This window comes from Neofelis nebulosa, chromosome X (genome assembly GCF_028018385.1).
Source record: "Neofelis nebulosa isolate mNeoNeb1 chromosome X, mNeoNeb1.pri, whole genome shotgun sequence".
NCBI classification, from domain to species: Eukaryota; Metazoa; Chordata; class Mammalia; order Carnivora; family Felidae; genus Neofelis; species Neofelis nebulosa.
In genome coordinates this window covers 3,803,436-3,824,445 of record NC_080800.1, presented here as the reverse complement: position 1 = coordinate 3,824,445, position 21,010 = coordinate 3,803,436, and the positions used below count along the sequence as shown (strand labels likewise).

At 44.8% G+C, this 21,010-nt stretch overlaps 1 protein-coding gene across 7 annotated transcripts in view; it reads left to right on the top strand.

Moving 5' to 3' along the window:
* Positions 1 to 21,010, top strand: part of NLGN4X (neuroligin 4 X-linked) — a 320,752-nt gene that overhangs the window by 64,392 nt on the left and 235,350 nt on the right. For all 7 annotated transcript variants that reach the window (XM_058714102.1, XM_058714108.1, XM_058714107.1 and 4 more), the window contains exon 4: positions 11,644 to 12,429. In XM_058714102.1, the coding sequence (XP_058570085.1) occupies positions 11,958 to 12,429 (472 nt within the window). In that variant the 5' untranslated portion in view covers positions 11,644 to 11,957. The remainder of the gene's footprint in view (positions 1 to 11,643; positions 12,430 to 21,010) is intronic.

The following is a 21,010-nucleotide window of genomic DNA, read 5'->3' as shown; positions in this document are numbered from 1 at the left end:
CCTCCCCTCTCCTCTCCCTCTCCTCCCCTCCCCTCCTCCTCTTTCCCCTCCTCCCCTCCTCCCCTCTACTCTCCTTTCTCCTCCTCCCTTCTCCTCTCCTCTCCTCTCCCCTCCCGTTCTCCCTCCTCCCCTCTCCCCTCTCCCCTCCTCCCCTCTCCCCTCCTCTCCTGTCCTCCCCTCTCCTCTCCTGTCCTCCCCTGTCCTCTCCTCTCCCCTCCTCCCCTCTCCTCCTCTCCCCTCCTCCCCTTTCCTCTCCCCTCCTCCCCTTTCCTCTCCCCTCCTCCCCTTTCCTCTCCCCTCCCCTCTTTTCTCCACTCCACTCTGCTTCTCTCCTCCCTCCCCATCCAGATGTGAGAGGAAGGCTTTTAAGGGAAGCCTCTTGTCCCTGTTCCAGATCTCAGAAGCCCCATTCGTGTCCTAGACATGGAAGGTCTCATCCCTGTTAGCTTCTGATCCTCAGGCCGATCTGTCATGTCTGTCTGTAGTGTGTCCATTTCTGGGGAAGAGTGTGTTTGCACACATTACTTCTGCCATTGGAGGAACACAGGGGACACATTTCAGGGAAAGGGTAGGCAGATGGTGATCAACACTGAAGACAGATCTGCCTTTCCTGGGAGCTTGTGCAAGAGTCATGCTCAGGAAGGAGGGTGTGTGGAGAAAGGATCATTTTGTAAGGAGGGGAGGAGCCCGACAGCTTCTAAGCCCATCGCCTCGTCATCAGAAGTGACCGCACCGTCAGAAACCCGCGAGGGCAGACCATCAACCTTCAGAAGAAACATCACAGGGAAATAGTAATTTCCATAATGGAGGGTCGTCCATACAAGCGGGAGCGGCCTCCACTAGGAGATGAAGTATCCGTAATCCTGGAGGCAAATAGGGGACAAAGGAAGGAAAAAGAGGGCACTCCTGCCGGGGTTATGTCAGATTGAAGTGGCCCTTGGGTCATGGATGGTGTCTTGGGATACGTTCCAAAGACACTCTCCATTCCGGGTGGCACATAGCTCATAAGTAGGGGCTGTATGCCGCACTTTCAAAGCTACTTACTGAAGACGCACAGAGACATGCCTGTCGTTACTGCCCGAGACGGTTCCAACCTGGGAGCACACACATCTTGTCCACACTAACCTCCAAGTGTCCAAGGAGTCAACCATCTGTCTGCACAGCCACCATATCTAAGGTACCAACTCCAGGCCACACTGGGCTGTTAATAAATATGAAAAATATGAAAGTCTTTTTTTTTTTTACTCTTCTTTTGCAGGAGAATTCATTCAACTTCGTCTCTATCTTAAACATTTCCTTTTACTGATTGAAATTATTTCTGCCCATCTTTTCAGTGAGGGGAAACCCTTCCTATGGTTAGTCATGAGTGCCTGGCACCTGGGATTATTTCTGCCCATCTTTTCAGCGAGGGGAAACCCTTCCTATGGTTAGTCATGAGTGCCTGGCACCTGGGATTCCTTAACTGGCATGCAGACGTGCAGGCAAATTTATTCGAAGAACTGCGTCAGAGTGCTTTTTTTTTTAAAGTTAATTTTCATTGAAATTGGCCGAAACTGGTAAAGTGCCAGAGACTTTACCATGTTCTACCTCTGTGTCAAACAGGGAACCAAGATGGCGTGCTTGGGTGGCTCAGTTGGTTGGGTGTCTGACTTTGGCTCATATCGTGATCTTGAGGTTCGTAGGTTCGAGCCCCGCATCAGGCTCTGTGCTGACAGCTCGGAGCCTGGAGCCTGCTTCCGATTCTGTGTCTCCTTCTCTCTCTGCCCCTCCCCTGCTCGCGCTGTGTCTCAAAAAGAAATGTGTTAAAAAATAAAAAATAAAAAAGACAGAATTCCTATGGGTAGAAACCATAGGGGCTAGATCATGGAGCCCAAAGGGAGTTTATGTCAGAAACATGAGTGTCGCTGGTGGTGAGTGTAGAGGTTTACCGTGGTACCTACAGGAGCTAAGCTAAGGTCAGCATCAGGGAACCTGACCTTGCTAATTCTTCTGCTGTTATGCATCCTATCCCTTCGCTTAATTTAATAACCTCTGCTGAGACCTTGTGTTTTCCCACTGTAAGTATTAATTATCTCTGGTCTGTGCCCTTAAATTGCTCATAGTCTAGCAGTGAATGTAAACATTTAGGAAGTAACTATGACATAATGTGAATGTTCCTTCTGGTATTATCTTTCCCACTCTCCATAAATCTTGGTAAGCTTGTATTCACATTCTTGAATTTCAAAGCTTAACTCTTCTCTTCCTATCTTGCAGAATTCAGCTCTCTCTCTATACCTAAAATTTTCAATGCATGTCTTAGACATTTCATCCCAGGTTCCATCCTGCATCAGCCCACAGTCCCACAGGAGGTGGAAATACACCACGTGATTGCTTAATAATAGCAATTTCAGTGCAGGCTTGGGGCGCCTGGCTGGCTCATTCCATTAAGCATCTGACTCTTGATTTCAGCTCAGGTCATGATCTCACGGTTTCGTGGGTTTGAGCCCCACATTGGGCTCTGTGCACAGACCTCGAGAAGCCTGTTTAGGATTCTCCCTCTCCCTCTCTCTCTCTGTCCCTCCCCTGCCCGTGCTGTTTCTCTCAAAATAAATAAACTTAAAAAAATATCTAAATACGGGCTTTATCGCATCAACTGGGCTGTAGACTATGTTCAGATGGGAATTGGATTGACATTTCTTTATATTTAGGAGAGCGGCTCCCGCAGTGAAAGCATTTCTTAGAACCTCAGCAAGTAATTATTACTTTAAAAAAATGTTTGGGAGAGAAGGCGGGGAGGGGCAGAGGGAGAGAGGGAGAGAGAGAATCCCAAGCAGGCTCCATGCTGTCAGCACAGAGCCCCAGTCGGGGCTCTAACCCATGAACTGCGAGATCATGACATGAGCCAAAATCTAGAGTTGAATGCTTAACCAACTGAGCCACCCAGGCTCCGCCCTTCAGCAAGTAATTATAATTAGCGAGCATTTCCTGGGAGGATACTTCTTGTTCTAAATTTACATACTTGTATACATATGTATATATGTTTATATGCATTGATGCATACGTGTATTTATAGATACTATATAAATATATGTCTATTTTCACACACACACGTATGTTCCATGTGTTGGAACATACCTGCTCATGTCCATGAGTCACATCCTGTACCCTGCCCGTTTTATACAGAAGCAACTGGAGTCCCTGACGGTTTACACCCTTCTCTGGGGTTGCTGATGGAGTTTATATTAAAGCCTGGGTTAAGAGGTAGACGGCATGAGCCTTCAGATCATGTTCCTGCCCAAGCCCCAGAAGGCCCCCAACTATTCAACACGTGGGCAGATCAGTATGATGACGCCTTTCCGTGTGTCTGTGAGGCTTCTCTTCACATAGCTCATGCTTAGAGCCCTCTGTTTGGATAAGCAACATCACATACAACCGGTTTTATTGATTATCTACAACATAAAGGGCACCGAACAGGGTACTGTGGGGGTTTACAGAAAATGGAGAAGGCACAGTTTCTGAAGCTAATGTGCTTAATATTTCAGTGGCTTAGTTTGGAGACACACATGTACATGTATATTTCACACTACATTATTAATTTGGATTGGTAGACTTGTATGTTTAAAAACTTGCCTATATGTCACGTACAGTGGAATACTTGTGTGGAACATATATGTCATATGTAGACATATGTACTATACAAACGTAAACAATGTGTGTTACATTTATACACACTATGTATGTATAAAAATTTTAAGAACAAACTCTTATGAAATAACTCCATATCCTTAGATAGGATAGAAAAAGAGTACATCATTTATATAGAACAAATAATACAAGAAATCAGTGAATATTGCATGCAAGACAATCTTCTTCCTGAATCTCGATGGAGACATCAGGTGAAAGAAGTTGGTGACATATTTATCCTGCTAATATATGTTCTCTGGTATTGCAAAATGCATTTCTTCAATTTTTTTTAACGTTTATTTATTTATGAGACAGAGACAGAGCACGACAGGGGGAGGGGCAGAGAGTGAGGGAGACACAGAATCCGAAGCAGGCTCCAGGCTCTGAGCTGACAGCACGGAGCCCGCCGCGGGGCTCGAACTCAGGAACCGCGAGATCACGGCCTGAGCCGAGGTCGGCGGCTTCACAGACTGAGCCAGACAGGTGCCCCACGAAATGCGTTTTTCGCAGGTGTGGCTGTAAGGCAATGTCAGCTGCTTCTGACACAACAGACCTTCCCTTGTTTCTCCCTGTCAGTTATCTCACCCAAGTCGGGTCTTACCGCTTCACTGGGGGACTTTCTTCTTCCCACCAGCTTCCCTATTTCATGGACACTCCATGTGGAGAATAATAGGGTGAGGTTTCAGAGAATCAGCAGGCTGAAGGCATCATAAGAGGCCACTTCGTCCAAGCCCTCCTTGTGTTGTTCAGGGGGCTGAAGCCCCTGGGCGCTAAGCGATGGGCCACAGGTCACCTGGCTAATTAGTGACCAGACAGGAGCACTCGCACCTGAGCTGAGTATTCATTTTAGTCATACTGCCAGGAACGGGCTGTGTCAGCGGATGGCCTGGTCCCTGGGGCTCGTAACATAACTTTGGAAAAAAACCAGTTTCTGTTTCTCCTTCAACTTTTAAATCTGTTTGGATGGTGCGTGGGGACATGAAGGTGTGTTAACATTTAACATTTGCATTTTTCAAGAATCACGTAAATACGTAAATTATATGCATTGATTTAAAAATAAAAATTTGGGGCGCCTGGGTGGCTCAGTCGGTTAAGCCTCCGACTTCGGCTCAGGTCACGATCTCGCGGTATGTGAGTTCGAGCCCCGTGTCGAGCTCTGTGCTGACCGCTCAGAGCCTGGAGCCTGTTTCAGATTCTGTGTCTCCCTCTCTCTGTGACCCTCCCCCGTTCATGCTCTGTCTCTCTCTGTCTCAAAAATAAATAAACGTTAAAAAATAAAAATAAAAAAATAAATAAAAAAATAAAAATTAAACACATATGCTGCTGTCCGACGACAGAATATGACACTATCGATATCTGTGTCTATCCACGTGTGTGTTGTTTCTACCCTGTCCTGTGTCCCAGACGCAAGCAGAATTTGGCTTTAAAAATGCCGTTGCTCTTTTTAAAAATATTATATTTCATTTTTTTAACGTTTAATTTCTTTATTTTGAGAGAGAGAGAAAGAGAAAGAGGGGAGGAGAGGCCGAGGACGAGAGAGAGAGAGAGAGAGAGAGAGAGAGAGAGAGGGAATCCCAGGCAGGCTCCTTGCTGTCAGCACAGAGCCTGATGTGAGTCTTGATCCCACGTACCGTGAGCTCATGACCCAAGTCGAAATCGAGAGTCGGAGGCTTAACCGGCTGACCCACCCAGGGGCCCCTCTTTTAATATTTTAGTACAAATAAGCTCTAACCAATGCCCTGTTTAGTTTTATACAGTATTATATAAATAAAACCACGCCATGCATATTCTTCTGTGACTTGCTTTTTATTTTGGCGATTCCTCCACTTTGATACGTATGTCCGTATTTCATTCATTTTTCACTATTGGGTAGGATGCTCTTTGCATGTGCCAACCTTTATGTGTCCATTCTCCTGTTAATGCACATCTGTGTTATCCTCCTGTGTTATTGCTCTCTGACTATGTCTGCACGGGGACACTGTTTTGTGTCTCTGGACACACATATTAAAGAAGCTTGAGAGCAGAGACAGAGATGATGAACACCAGGTAGTATATGTATGTCTCTCCATGTGTGTGCAGTGAATCTGAACCAAAGTCTTCCTTGTGGTTGACTTCCCCATGGCACAGCAAACTGTTCTGTAATGGGAAAACACTAATTTTCACCAGCACGTATAAGTTTTCTAGTTGCCTTACGTCTTGGCTCAACACTTGGTACCATTTGACTTTTCCATCTTTCAGCCATAATGAGTGAGGTCAGGCCTCCTGTCCCATAAGACCCTTGGCAGATTTGAGGACTTACCGTATGGAATTATGGGAAGGGGCGCCTGCCAAAGGTGGTATTTAACTTAGCCTGAATAACTTGACAAATAATGGTACTAGTTATTAAAATGTAGGGAACAAAAGTACAGGGCCAGTTTGACGGGATTAAAAATGAGAGTTTTCTGAACACCACGAGGTAATGTAAGTGAGAAGGTTCTGAAGACATGACACTGTGACTTTGAAGATGCAGGACCAAGTTTGGTGACAGAAGTCCACCCGTAGCTGCAGATATTGGCAACTTATTTGATTTAGATTTGGAAATAATTTTTGGTAATAGCTTAATTAGACACAGAAAATCAAGCATTTAATGACTTTTCCAATCTTTGTGTTTGCTAAGCACAGAATTCAGTGAATGAGGAATCGAGCCGTACTCTTAAGGGTAGTTTCATAAGAACGTAGCTTGTAGTGGGCTGGGGTCATGTCTTCATCCACCACTGTGTCCCCATCGCCTATGAAGCTGATCTTTCTGAAATGCTTCTCGACCTGTGATTAGGTTTTGCTGTGGCTATTGTAGCATCCTGTTGTTCACAGAGTTGACTCTAGAAAAACCTTTTATCCCTGACCTGATTTTTGGGCTACAACTGTCGAGTATCTTTCTATCCAGCCAATTTTGACTGGACCATATGGAAGCCATTAACTCTCTCTCCCGTGTTTAGTCCGGGTTCTGTGGATCCTCTTGCTGGAAACTCCAGTTCCTTTTCCACTGTGGCTCAGGTGTGTTCCTAACCCATTAAGGAACAGACGTGGGCAGGCAGGCGGTGGTGTTGATTGATGCCCTGAGCCTGCAGTGCAGCATGAAACCACCTTCCAGATTGTATAGTTGGCATCTTTATTTACTGTCCGATTACTTTATCTACATCTGAGCTTCATGGTTCAACATGGTACATTTTTGTGGGATCCGATTGTCACAACTGAAAGTTCATAGATGACTGAGAAGTGAATGTGCTGTAACGTTCGCCAAAGACAATAGACTGTAACCTTGCTCACCTAGGAGGTAAGACCAGAATATTAAATATATGCAAAAATATGCTAATTGGCTGATGGCTGGCATTGAGTGAACCTTGGTAGGGATTGATGTGTGTGTGTGTGTGTGTGTGTGTGTGTGTGCAGGCTGCACATAGTTGGAAGAATGGCTATCCTCAGATTTCTTAGTAAACCCTATGGAAGGATTGTTGTACAAGCTCGTTAACTGGGCAGGGACCACAATCAGCTGTTCTTATTCCCGATGTTCATGAGGTCAGATGAACGTGATTCTTCAGAGTGTCTCTGGACACCAGCCCTCCGTGAATCTCAGGCCTCCCACGTAGCTGAGAGCCTCATGGAGGAGAGTTGTTTCTGGCTCCCTCCCCCGACCTTTTTTTTTTTCCAAGTGGAGTGGTTGGGCTTTTGAAGATGTATCCAGAAAGTTCTCTGTCTTCTAACGTATTTGTCACCACATGGAATCATAAAGCTTTGAACGCCCAGGGGGTCGGGGATGTGCTTTTATTCCTCGTTGGGTTCAAGACACCAAAATAAGTTTGGTCAAGACTCATGTTCACGAAGTACATATTTTAACATGAAACCGATCTCAGTTTGAGTGATGCGCACGTTGGGGAGAAATGTATTGCGACTTTTATTTTGACCCATTTGTATTCTGAAACGCCTGCACAGCGTGAGCTTTGTCTTAATTACAATCTCAGACAGAATAACCGCCCTGTAGAGAATCGTTACAAAAGACCCTATCAAGTTATAAATCACGCCGAAATGCCACCATTAGATATCCCTCTTTCTGCAACCTTTGCAGAGAAAACATGCTATAAAGCTGTTCTTAACTCTCAAATTCTATCTATTCAATGGCATCGTTTTTACATTTTTTCATTAAAATTTTTTTTTTTTTAATTTCTTTTTTTTTCAACGTTTTTTATTTATTTTTGGGACAGAGAGAGACAGAGCATGAACGGGGGAGGGGCAGAGAGAGAGGGAGGCACAGAAGCGGAAACAGGCTCCAGGCTCTGAGCCATCAGCCCAGAGCCCGACGCGGGGCTCGAACTCTCGGACCGCGAGATCGTGACCTGGCTGAAGTCGGACGCTTAACCGACTGCGCCACCCAGGCGCCCCTTTCATTAAAATTTTTTATTCAGCTAATTCGCTTTAAATTTTTTTAAATGTGTATTTTTGAGAGAGAGAGAGAGAGAGAGAGAGCAAGTAGGGGAGTGGTAGGGAGAGGGAGACACAGAATCTGAAGCAGGCTCCAGGCTCTGAGTTTTCAGCACAGAGCCTGATGAGGGGCTCGAACCCACAGACTGTGAGATTATGACCTGAGCTGAAGTTGGACACTTAACTGACTGAGCCACCCAGGTGCCCCTCTACTAATTCACTTTATAGTATGCCCTTTTTATTTATAAAATATGTATAATATATAGAAGATTATATATAGATATATGTAATGTATAATGTATTAAGTATGTATATGTTATATGCATATATAACAACATTTCACCCCTTTTGAAATATTTTCCAGTGTCTGACATTTACATGAGAGGACTTTTATTTTTTTAGTCCCCAAATATGTTGGTTGGTTGAATTTATAGGGATTTTTTTAATCATGATGATGATGTGTGTTTAATAGATTTACTTTTGAATTCTGTATTACTTGTAATGCTAAAACTTTTAAAGTTGTCAGATATTTTAATGTAACACACACATACACACATACACACACACACACACAAGCATATTACAAAGGTTTTTTTTCAAAATACATTAAAATTTTTTTTTAACATTTATTTATTTTTGAGAGAGAGAGAGAGAGAGAGCACAATCTAGGGAAGGACAGAGAGAGAGAGGGAGACACAGAATCCAAAGCAGGATCCAGGCTCTGAGCTGTCAGCACAGAGCCAGACATGGGGCTGGAACTCATGAACTGAGAGATCACAACCTGAGCCGAAGTCGGCCACTCTACTGAGTCACCCAGGCACTCCTTAAAATACATTTTTTAATGTTTATTCACTTTTTGAGAGACAGAGACAGAGCGTGAGCAGGGGAGGGGCAGAGGGAGAGGGAGTCACAGAATCCGAAGCAGGCTCCAGGCTCCAAGCTGTCAGCACAGAGCCCGACGTGGGGCTTGAACTCATGAACTGTGAGATCATGACCTGAGCTGAAGTCGGACGCTTAACCAACTGAGCCACTCAGGCTCCCCACAAACATATTATAATGTTTAAATTGTACCCATGGATACCTAAGTCACTTACATGGCCCCCAGAATTCCATGCTGGATGACTCAGACTGTGGTCCTCACTCTGGGGTCATTTAGCAATAACTGGAGACATTTGTGATTGCTCAAATTGGGTGGGGAGGTGTTACTGGCTTCTAGCAGGTGGAGTCCAGGCAGGATGCTTAACACGCTACCAGGCACAGGACATCACCTGCCGCAAAGAAGTACGTGGTGCAGAATGGCAACGCTGCTGAGGTAGAGAGACCATGGGCTTCAGATCAGATTACTTTTGTGCAAATTAGCCAAATTTCAAACAATGAGGAAATAAGTAAGACAGTCCTGAACTGACGAACATTACCTATAAGGTGTTCACACGTCCCCCAACACCTTCTCTTAGGTCCTGCTGGTCCATGATCTCTCTCTGGCCCTCAGAACCCTGTGGGGAGGTCGGTTCAGGCAGAGGACAGGCTTGATCTTTGGGCTCAGCGTGAACTCTAGGGCTGATCCCATTGTGTACTCTTAACACGCATGTGGCTTGTAGATCCTCTCAGTCCTGCTCGCCACACCCCATGAAGAAGGTTTGACACATCATTGACCTACATTCCCAGCAGCTCAGCTCCCTTCCCTCAGCTCACAGAGGTAGCCTTTTGAGGACCTGAGTCTCTCAGAATCACAAATTAATGGCGAGTGCATTTTTATTCGGGTCTGATGAACTTGGCCCAGGAAGTCATAGACTATGGAATTTCCCCCAGAGGTGGTATAGCTCCATGACAGTTCCAGCTCTGATAGGTTTAATTTTTTTACGTTTATTTATTTATTTTGAGAGGGGCCAGAGAGAGAGAGAATCCAAGCAGGTTTCCACACTCAGCATGGAGACCGATGCGGGCTCGATCCTACAACCCTGAGATCATGACCTGAGCCAAGACCAGGAGTCGAATGCTTATGTGACTGAGCTATCCAGGCATCCCACCGATAGGTTTAATTAAAAAAAAAAATCTCGTTGACATATTCTCCTCCACTGTGCACTTAACTGGGTGCTTATGGTCTAGTCCAGAAATAATCTGAATTGCCCACATCTTTACAAACGCATTCTCTGTTTTTGCGTTGAAGAACACTCTATTTAAGGATAGGATTCCTTGCACCACCTAACGTAATATTTTCTATCCCTAATGGAGCAATCACAATCCTTTCCTGCTCATGCACAACATTCCTTAATGCCGTAAGAGGAACGATTGATCTAGTGAGAGTCATAAGATCTACATCGAGACAAGTCTGGGAGAACAGACTCAGTGGGAGGGTAACTCAAAAGTACCATCAGCTTTTAAAATGGGCTGCAAGGTGAGAAGTTTACCCTGGATGGCTTAGGTATCAACACTTTTAATTATGAATGATGTCCTGATGGGACAAGCACTGCAGAATGTACTTGAAATGCAGTGTCGGGGCGCCTGGGTGGTTCAGTCGGTTAAGCGGCCGACTTCGGCTCAGGTCAGGATCTCGCGTGATCTCGTGTGATCTCGCGTGAGTTCGAGCCCCGCGTTGGGCTCTGTGCTGACCGCTCAGAGCCTGGAGCCTGTTTCCGATTCTGTGTCTCCCTCTCTCTCTGCCCCTCCCCCATTCATGCTCTGTCTCTCTCTGTCCCAAAAATAAATAAAAAACGTTGAAAAAAAAATAAAATAAAATAAAAAAAAAAGAAATGCAGTGTCGTGTTCAGTTCTTACAAGGATGCGGAGATTCAGGGTGATGATGTGTGGAGTCTAAAGATAGGTGCCATTAAGTAACCCAAGAGAGATTAGTATCCAGAGCCCACACTCATTTTTTCCCCAAGTCTATTTATTTATTTTTTTTGAGAGAGGGAGGGAGAGAGGGAGACGGAGGGAGGGACGGAGGGAGGGAGGGGACAGAGAGAACCTCAAGCAGGCTACACTCTGTCAGCATGGAGCCTGACTCAGGGTCCATCCCATGAACCATACGATCATGACCTGAGCTGAAACCAAGAGTCGGATGCTTAACCCACTGAGCCACCCAGGCGCCCCTGAGCGTGCACACTTCTCCTTTCCTTGTACTGAAAAAATTTTCATATGTTCCATGACTCTCAGACCTTAGGGAATAGTGACAGTTTCCTTACATGCTTGACAAACATTGGGGAGCACCTGTCCACTGATTGGCTGGTCATTGTAGCTAATGGTGAAATTGGGAGATGTCATTTGAGCAATATGTATCACTTTTGGGCAACTCAACAAAGACAACGTTCAACAAATGCTAAATGTCTTCTAAATGTCCTGTGTCGTTCCTGGTAACGGGCACCCAACAAGAATTAAGAAAAGTGAGGCTCTTGCTAGGTTCTGTTACACGAAGATAGATGCTTAGCAGCAAATAGGAATTTCATAGAGTCATGTTGAGGGTTGCATGGCATCCTTGGCTTCATTATCATCGTCCGTGTTTGCTTTTGTTTTCTTCTCCCCCATTAGGCGGACTGCTCTGCCTGGGAGTTTTCCTAAGGAATCCTTGTCCTCGGATATCGGATGGTCACCGCCTCCTTGGAGCCTCACACTTGCCGGGATTCGGTGCCAGGATTAAGAGAGGGCTGCTCTCTCTCGCAATGGGCTGCCGAGACAACTGCTGGGTTTCTTCTTAACCTTGGGCTCTGTCTATGACCCATCTGAGAGGCTCCCCTCCTGGGTCCTTTGCTCCCTTGAAAGCCCTATCTCTCTGTGGGCTCACCTCACGGCTCTGTTTGCTTGGAGTTGTATCACACGGACACCTGCGGATGTGGAAGTGAACAATGTCGAGGCCCAAGGGACTGTTATGGCTTCCGTTGTTCTTTACCCCGGTCTGCGTCATGTTGAACTCCAATGTTCTCCTGTGGATAACCGCTCTTGCCATTAAGTTCACGCTCAGTGACAGCCAAGCACAGTATCCAGTGGTCAACACAAATTATGGCAAAATCCGGGGCTTAAGAACACCATTGCCCAATGAGATTTTGGGTCCAGTGGAGCAGTACTTGGGGGTCCCGTATGCCTCTCCTCCCACTGGAGAGAGGCGATTTCAGCCCCCAGAGCCCCCGTCCTCATGGACTGGAGTTCGAAATGCCACCCAGTTCGCTGCTGTGTGCCCCCAACACCTGGACGAGAGGTCTTTATTACATGATATGCTGCCCATCTGGTTTACTGCTAATTTGGATACTTTAATGACCTACGTTCAAGATCAAAACGAAGACTGCCTTTACTTAAACATCTACGTGCCCACGGAGGATGGTGAGTAGTTTATTTAAACAGTAAACAGCACGTGCTCGCCCAGTGTTGGATTTGCCAACAGGGTTTTCGAATGTCCTGTGCATGATATTTTTTCCTATAACCTGTTTACATTTTTCATATTATGAATGCAGCGACGACCCTAATTTATGATTCATTCCCCTTGTATTTACCGAGCACTCAGAGATGGACGGTGCCGTCATTAATGACTTAATTATTTTCATCTATTGCCTTTTTAGCGTGTTTACAATGTGTATCTGCAGCGGATAACCAGTGCGAGCATGTAGTGTTACCTTTTCTGCCCGCATCATCTGTAAAGGGACGAGTCTATAGAAAACAATAGAATTAAGAACACTGTCATGTTTAAGTTGCAAACTGAAAATTAGAAGGCATGGTTCTTTTGCATTAATGCCTAAAGATGTTAGCAGTTTCCTCCTTCCTTCCTTCCCTCTTTCTCTCCCTCCTCTCTTTCTCTTTCTTTCTTTTCCTTCCCTCTCTCCTTTCTCCCTCTTTTTCCTTCCTTCCTTCCTTCCTTCCTTCCTTCCTTCCTTCCTTCCTTCCTTCCTTCCGAGTCTTGAAAAGAAAACCACTAATTGTTTTCAATATAGAAGCAAGGGATATTTCATACAATGGTTGGATTTCATTGTTTAGACTCATTATTGCTAACATAAATTTACAGCTTGTTTCCTCCTAATATTCACAGCAGTCAAATGGCTAACGAGTATCCTTACATGATTCTAGCTACATTAGGAGATAATGTGCTTGCTTGAACAAAATGTTCCCTTTCTTCTCAGTAGCACAGCCATGAAAATCTGTAAGAACCAATGATGTTTGATTTATTCATTTAATCCAACGGTAGTAGAATTTGGTTATCTTCCTGTCTGTGTAGATTTCAAATTAAAAAACAAAAAATTTGTAAAGGCTAACCAGACAAATGTTATGCTGCAGTGTGAACACATTTCTCACTGACCATTTGCGTATGCTATTTTTAGACAAGGGGAGACAAAAGCCTGAAAGGTACCTCTTACTGGAATTAAAAGAACTAATTTACAGGAACCATAGACACCATCAACTATAGAAACGAAAATGTGTCCTTTGCATCTTTTAGGGGAGAGATTTCTTTTTCTTTTTGTTCTTTTTGCCCCCCTTTAATCCTGGGAGAATGATTTTTACTTAAGATTTGCCTGAAGGCATGCAAGAAGGGATCTAGCGTGTCCAAAATTGGATCAGCTGTCCTGTGCTGTGTCCTTGTCAGTGCTGAAAGGTAGCCTCAGCACGTCACGAAACACCAGACCGTGGTGGTCTATTATTACCCACATCACAGAGAACCCCCGGAGAAAGGGGTGGAAAGACAGTGCACTATTATATTTGTACGCTAATATAATTATAATCTCTGGCTGGTGGTGCTTGTAGGGAAGCACAACCATACCCCAAACTAATGAGACAGCTCACTTCTGAAGCCGCTTAGCTGGGTGGTGGTGGTTCTCCTCGCGACCTACGCAAATAAGACATTCGAAGAAGCAAAGGCAGAAAAGGACAGAGAGAACAACACAGCATACAAGATGAAAATCGCCATCCTGGTACGCTTGCCGTGCTGGGGACTTTGTGGCTCTCCCCTCCCCGTGAGAGGTCGGTTGGTCCGAAAGAGACCAACCCCGGAGAAAAATCAGTAGCCTTCCCGACTACAGCACCGAGATGTGCAGCTGTGTAGCTCGGAAACATGAAGGATTTGGCCATTTCACTGTGGTCTGCTACTGACTAGGAATTGGGAAATGCTACCTGATGGAAAAGCAATCCAGACTTAAAAGAGTAAGGCCAGCGTGGCTTGCTTGCCTGTTCGGGGTTTCCAGAGCTCTTTTGCAAACAGTATCTCACGTGATCTTGACGAGAGAATCAGAAATCCAGTAGGAGCTGAAAGGTGGAATGTGTTTTCCTACAACGTATAAATATTGGCATTTCGCTCGTGAGTGAAGGTGTACCTGCCTGTATGTTTGTACAAAGAACAAATCACAGCCTGTAGGGTCAGGAGTCTTGAGGTTTCTTTTTCTTTTCTTTTTTAAAATATTTGCATTGGGGCGCCTGGGTGGCGCAGTCGGTTAAGCGTCCGACTTCAGCCAGGTCACGATCTCGCGTGATCTCGCGTGATCTCGCGTGATCTCGCGTGATCTCGCGTGACCTCGCGTGACCTCGCGTGACCTCGCGTGACCTCGCGTGACCTCGCGCCCCGCGTCAGGCTCTGGGCTGATGGCTCGGAGCCTGGAGCCTGTTTCCGATTCTGTGTCTCCCTCTCTCTCTGCCCCTCCCCCGTTCATGCTCTGTCTCTCTCTGTCCCAAAAATAAAATAAAAAACGTTGAAAAAAAATTAAAAAAAATAAAATAAAATAAAATAAAATATTTGCATGAATTTGAGAATCGATGTGGAGCTTTAGAAATTTAATTGTTGGTTATTCACTTAATGAATAAACTCCCTGCCCTTAATAACATATTGAAATGGCAACATGCTGATTCCTCCAAGGACCTCCCTTTATGGACTGCCTTAACTCATATCAATGCATTTATGTAATGATGTAAGACAGCAATATTGCATATACCACCTTGATCCTTCAATTTTCTAAAAAAAAATTTTAACGTTTATTTATTATTGAAAGACAGAGTATGAGCAGGGTAAGGGAAGAGAGAGAGGGAGACACAGAATCCCAAGCAGGCTCCAGGCTCCAAGCTGTCCGCACACAGCCCGACACGGGGCTTGAACTCAGACACTGCGAGATCACGACCTGAGCCGAAATAAAGAGTCAGACAGTTACGGGCACCTGGGTGGTGTACCTGCTTAAGAGTCTGGCTCTTGATCTCGGCTCAGCTGAGCTGTCACAGTGTGGAGCCTGCTTGGGATTCCATCTCTCTCTGTGCCCCTCCCCTGCTTGTTGTCTCATTGTCTCTCTCAAAATGAACATAAATAAACATAAAAAAAAGACTTGGACTTTTGACCGACTGAGCCACCCAGGCGCCCTGATCCTTCAATTTTTTAGATTCATTCTTTCTGTGTCAATCAGAGGGTGATGGGGTTGACCATGCCCGACTTGACTTGACTCCCAAAGATAGTTCTTGAGTACCCACCACTTGCTTAGATGTTGGGATTGCACAGGACATGAGGATTCCTAATTTAGGGAGACGGACGCTTGTGGGCAAAAAAACGACTCCCCAAAGGCACCTCCATTGCTAATCCCTGGCACCTGCAACTGTGACACCTTCCATGGCGAAGGGCCATTTCCATTGCATGTGGGATTGCCTTGGCTCGTCGGTTGACTTTATGCTAAGGGGAGCGTAGCTTGTACAACCTGGGTGGGACCACCAGTTAATGACAAAGACCCTCCATCCGTTGCTGCACCCTGGCTCTGCTGCTTTCTGTCTCCCGGTGCCAGCTTCCAACTCTGACCTTCCCAACTGTAAGGTAACACCTTACAGTTTGCTGCTGTGTGACTATGCAACGTGCACGGCAGTGTGTTACAATCCTGCTAGAACTCCACAGTGAAGCCTATACCCTAAGTGAAAACAGAGTAATGGCTGAAGCACTTGTTTTGTTTTGAGCCTTTGGAACCCCTACCCATTCTGAGACTCCATGTGCTTTCCTTTCCATCTCCAGTGTTACCTATAGGTGGGAAGACCTTCTTAATGCTGGCTGGTGAAAATTTGCTGCTTTCTGCACGCATACCAAGGAGATGGTACTGGTTCCAGTTTGCAGGCACTCTGCAGAGCTGAGGCATTAACTCTGTTGGGTAGAAACGCAACCTTTGTGTCCACTGTGATAGTATAGGGCTAGGGCAAATCCTACTAACTGTCATACTTCAGAGGGATTGTACACAGGGATGTCATGAAGGGACATTTAAATTTACCCAGGCGTCTCAAACTAATTTCCAGAGTCAATGTCAATGAATGAGCCACAGCAAAACACCCAAGTGGTCCTCTTCTGTCTACTAAATCTCACTCACAACGGGAGCTGCACGTCTAAGTGGTGTCCCGTTTGCACCCATGTTAGCAAAATAGTTTGGGCTCCTCGCCTGTAGACCTCAAGATCCTACCAAGATCTGGGCAGAGTGATTCTTTATGCTTTTTTTTTTAAATATAATTTATTGTCAAGTTGGCTAACATACAGCATATACGGTGTGCTCTTGGTTTCGGGGGCAGATTCCCTTGGTTCATTGCTTACATACAACACCCAGTGCTCATCCCAACAGGTGCCCCCCTCAGTGCCTACCACCCATTTCCCCCCACCCTCCCCTGCCCCTCCATCAACCCTCAGTTCTCTGTATTTAAGAGTCTCTTATGGGTTTATTTCAAACAGAGAGGGAGGCAAACCATAAGAGTCTCTTTATGCTTTTTATTTTTATTTATTTTTTTTACTAAGTATTATAGAACTTGGGCATTTTTAAAAATTTATTTATTTTTTTTAATATATGAAATTTATTGTCAAATTGGTTTCCATACGACACCCAGTACTCATCCCAAAAGATGCCCTCTTCAAGGCCCATCACCTACCCTTCCCTCCCTCCAACCCCCCCATCAACCCTCATCTTTATGCTTTTTAATGTAAACCCGCTTCCCGCCTCCAGCTGAGTCTAGAGGGATAGCTGTAACAACGTGCCCACCTCGGTTCACATGCCAGCCTTTCCCCTTACCAGCCAAGGGATGACGGCGGACAGGTCACGTGGCTTGTACGTGCCTCTGTTTCCTGTGGGTGTGAATGAGATCCACTGGGATTTAAGGCGCTCATATATGAAGTATCCTGCACATGTAACCACTCTGTAGTCTGATGTTAGTGCAGCATAATTCATCGTCAAAAAGGGAACAAAAACAACACATCAGCAAAATTGCATGTGTTTCTGGAGTCTAACATAAATATTAATCCAGTGCGTAATAATTGTTTCTTATCTGTAACATAATCATTTACTGTAGTAGTGGGATCACTACTAGATAGTGTAGAACGGGATCAAGGGACCATCCTTTCTGATAGTGCTGAGTATGGCTTTAAGAAAAGGGAATGTAGAGGGAATACGATACTGTTTTACAAGAGCACAGAATTATTCTGCTCTCCCTTATTCCGGAGCCTGGTCTTTTCCAGCCTCAGTTGTCAAACGCGTTTTTAGCATCCTGTGTGAGTTACAGAAATTAATCATCAAGAAAGCATTAAAATTCATTTCTTGGAAGAGTGCCTTTGCACATCCAAAGACAATAGTAGTCTTTTTTTTTTTTAAACGTGAGATAAAAGAGAGATTAATTTCCTTTCTGTTCTCATCAAGTCTCAGTCCATTTGTATGCATGTAAGTCACATGCAGGTGACAAAGTAAAAGGGTAACTGAGTTAGAGTTAACACAGTGAGACAGATGTTTTTACGAATCAATATGCAACTCTGTGAAAACAAAGGATTGTCATTTCCGTCTGTCACTCGCGTCTGTGACGTTGTGTAGACGTAGCTCGTAAGGGAAGGTAATTATGGAAGATTATTAAACAGAAATCTCTCCGACAAGGATTCCTGGAAGGGAATTGAGTATTTTGCGAAGACGGTTATCTTGGAGTAGATTTCTGATAACATGCATTTCTCTACCAGCTTAGAAGATTGAGACATTCAACCTCCTCCACACTTAGTGACGTCAGCTATATTAGTGATAATAGCAGGCCTCTTAGACCTCTTCTGCATATTGTTTAGGATTATAGCAATTTTGGAGTATGCCGCTGCTTAATTATGAATCATAATTAACAAGATGATTATACAGATAATTTTGACATGGAAGAGGTCAGTACGTTATCTGTTGAATTTCATGTGAATTTCATGTTATTCTCGTTACATGAGCTTTCACTGGAAGATTCAGTTCCTTGTGTTCGATGGTCGGGAGTAGGTCCCTGCCTTCCTGCTCCGTGGTTTGGTTCTCCTGAACCAGGCTGTTTTCATACTAAATTCATTTCACTTTCCCTCTTTTATGTCTAAGAGCACCTCTCCTTGGAGCGCTCCTATCCAGATGGCAGCAAAAGCGAACAGAAGCGAAGATTTCTGTAGCTTTGGACTCGACGACCATGGAGGGTGTGTGGTGTGCAAAGCGGGGGCCCACACATGAGCACATCTGACCTACAGATCACACAGTGAGCTCACAGGTGACATCCAGGAGAAAAGTCAAAGAGTGATAGTCATTAAGATAAATAAAAGTGACTGGGTTCTATTTTACTGATCCAATCAGATATTCTATATTTGGGTTCAGAGAAATAGGTTTCTACAAACGAGAAACAGATTTTTCTTAACGTTTTGTTTGTTTATTTTTGAGAGAGAGAGAGAGCGTGAGTGGGGGAGAGGCACAGAAAGGTGGAAACATAGAATCTGAAGCAGGCTCCAGGCTCTGAGCTGTCAGCACAGAGCCTGACACGGGGCTCGAACACACGAACCTGAGATCATGACCTGAGTTGAAGTCGGATGCTCAACTGACTGAGCCACCCAGGCGCCCCACAGATTTTTTTTAAGTGAAAAACATTTCCTTGTTAGATGTCACATATCTGATTACTTTGGGAAGTGAACGTGTGTGTGTGTGTGTGTGTGTGTGTGTGTGTGTGTGTAAGGTGTCCACTCAAGCGCGATATCCACTGTCCAATGAAGATCAAATGTGTTACGACTTCCGAAAACGCCCAGTTGGACATTGGAACATACTAACACTATACGGTCCCTTCCTCTCCGAATATGCAAGCACTCTTACGTCCCCTTTAAGCAAAACACTCTCTTGTCTGCTGTGAGCACATACTCATTTGCTCTGTGGGGAGAGGGTGTTCCCAGCAGAAAGGGAGGAACAGAGGAGGGATTGACTCTTCAGCAAGGGAGTTTTGTGGTGCGTTTCCACAAGATAGGAGAAAGTTTGTAAACTTTCCTTCTTCCTTAAACTGATGCCTTCAGCCACATTGTGCATCATCTCTTTGGGGACTTACTCATCCCTCCATCCACAAGTGAAGTCCAGTATTCACTTAACATCCAACTCACCTGCTACAAGTTGACTTATTTCCAACTCAAGCCAGTCAATCTATGAATCTCCTCATCCCAACTTTGATTCTGTATCTCTTTTCTTCTCGTTTGTTCCTTTAAAGCCCTTTTAGCTGATTCATTCAAAAATTACCGATTTAAAAAAATGACCATTTGCACTTAGCGTACACAAGGCATTGGACCAGTCCAAATGGTGATAGAAGAGAATATAAGCTCTTTGCTTGGAAAATGAATGAACTGTAACAAAACTCAAGTTTCAGAAAGGGTTCAGTGGGCGGAAGAATTCAGGGAGTTGTTAGGATCTCAAGAAAAAAAAATACAAGAAGGGCAGTCTGTAAGTTGATGTTTTCCGTTGCGGATCCACAAGGGAACGTTTTCCACCAATCCTGACATGATACACAAGGCATATACGCGTATGTTTTGCAGTGAGGAAGGGATTTCTGAACTCCTCCAAATAAGCTCCTCATTTATCGCTTCTCTAGATAGGCTAAGACATAAAAAGTGCAAAAATGGGGAGGAGGGAGAGATAAAACCTCACAAAATGATAGGACAGTGCACTGATGGTATAATCTTGCATGCAAAGCGCTCACCTGGGTGTTTTTTGCACTGTTACATTTTTTTTTTTTTTTTTCAACATTTTTTTTATTATTTATTTTTGGGACAGAGAGAGACAGAGCATGAACGGGGAGGGGCAGAGAGAGAGGGAGACACAGAATCAGAAACAGGCTCCAGGCTCCGAGCCATCAGCCCAGAGCCTGACGCGGGGCTCGAACTCACAGACCGCGAGATCGTGACCTGGCTGAAGTCGGACGCTTAACCGACTGCGCCACCCAGGCGCCCCTGCACTGTTACATTTTTGACGTCAGAGGATTCATTACTGGGACTCCATCCCCAGGAATTCCAATTTTTCTTCTCAGCACCACTAGGCAGTAACGTTAAATCAGAGAACGTAAAGTTCCATTCTTACCAAGTTCAAATGTACTTTTCTCACCTGAAATTAAAGATATATATATCATTTATTAAAAGATTTCTGCCTCCTTCCCAATTCTTCAATCTACTGAATTACTTTCATCACTATATTTTATTTTACTTTTATTTTTATTTTTATTTTTTTTAAATTTTTTTTTTCAACGTTTTTTTTTTATTTATTTTTGGGACAGAGAGAGACAGAGCATGAACGGGGGAGGGGCAGAGAGAGAGGGAGACACAGAATCGGAAACAGGCTCCAGGCTCCGAGCCATCAGCCCAGAGCCTGACGCGGGGCTTGAACTCACAGACCGCGAGATCGTGACCTGGCTGAAGTCGGACGCTTAACCGACTGCGCCACCCAGGCGCCCCTTTACTTTTATTTTTTTAAAAAAATTTTAAATGTTTTTATTTATTTTTGGAGAGAGAAAGAGACAGAGCATGAGTGGGGGAGGAACAGAGAGAGAGGGAGACATAGAATTCGAAGCAGGCTCCAGGCTCTAAGGTGTCAGCACAGAGCCCGATTCAGGGCTTGAACTCACGAACTGTGAGATCATGACCTGAGCTGATGTCAGACGCTTAATTGACTGAGCCACCCAGGTGCCC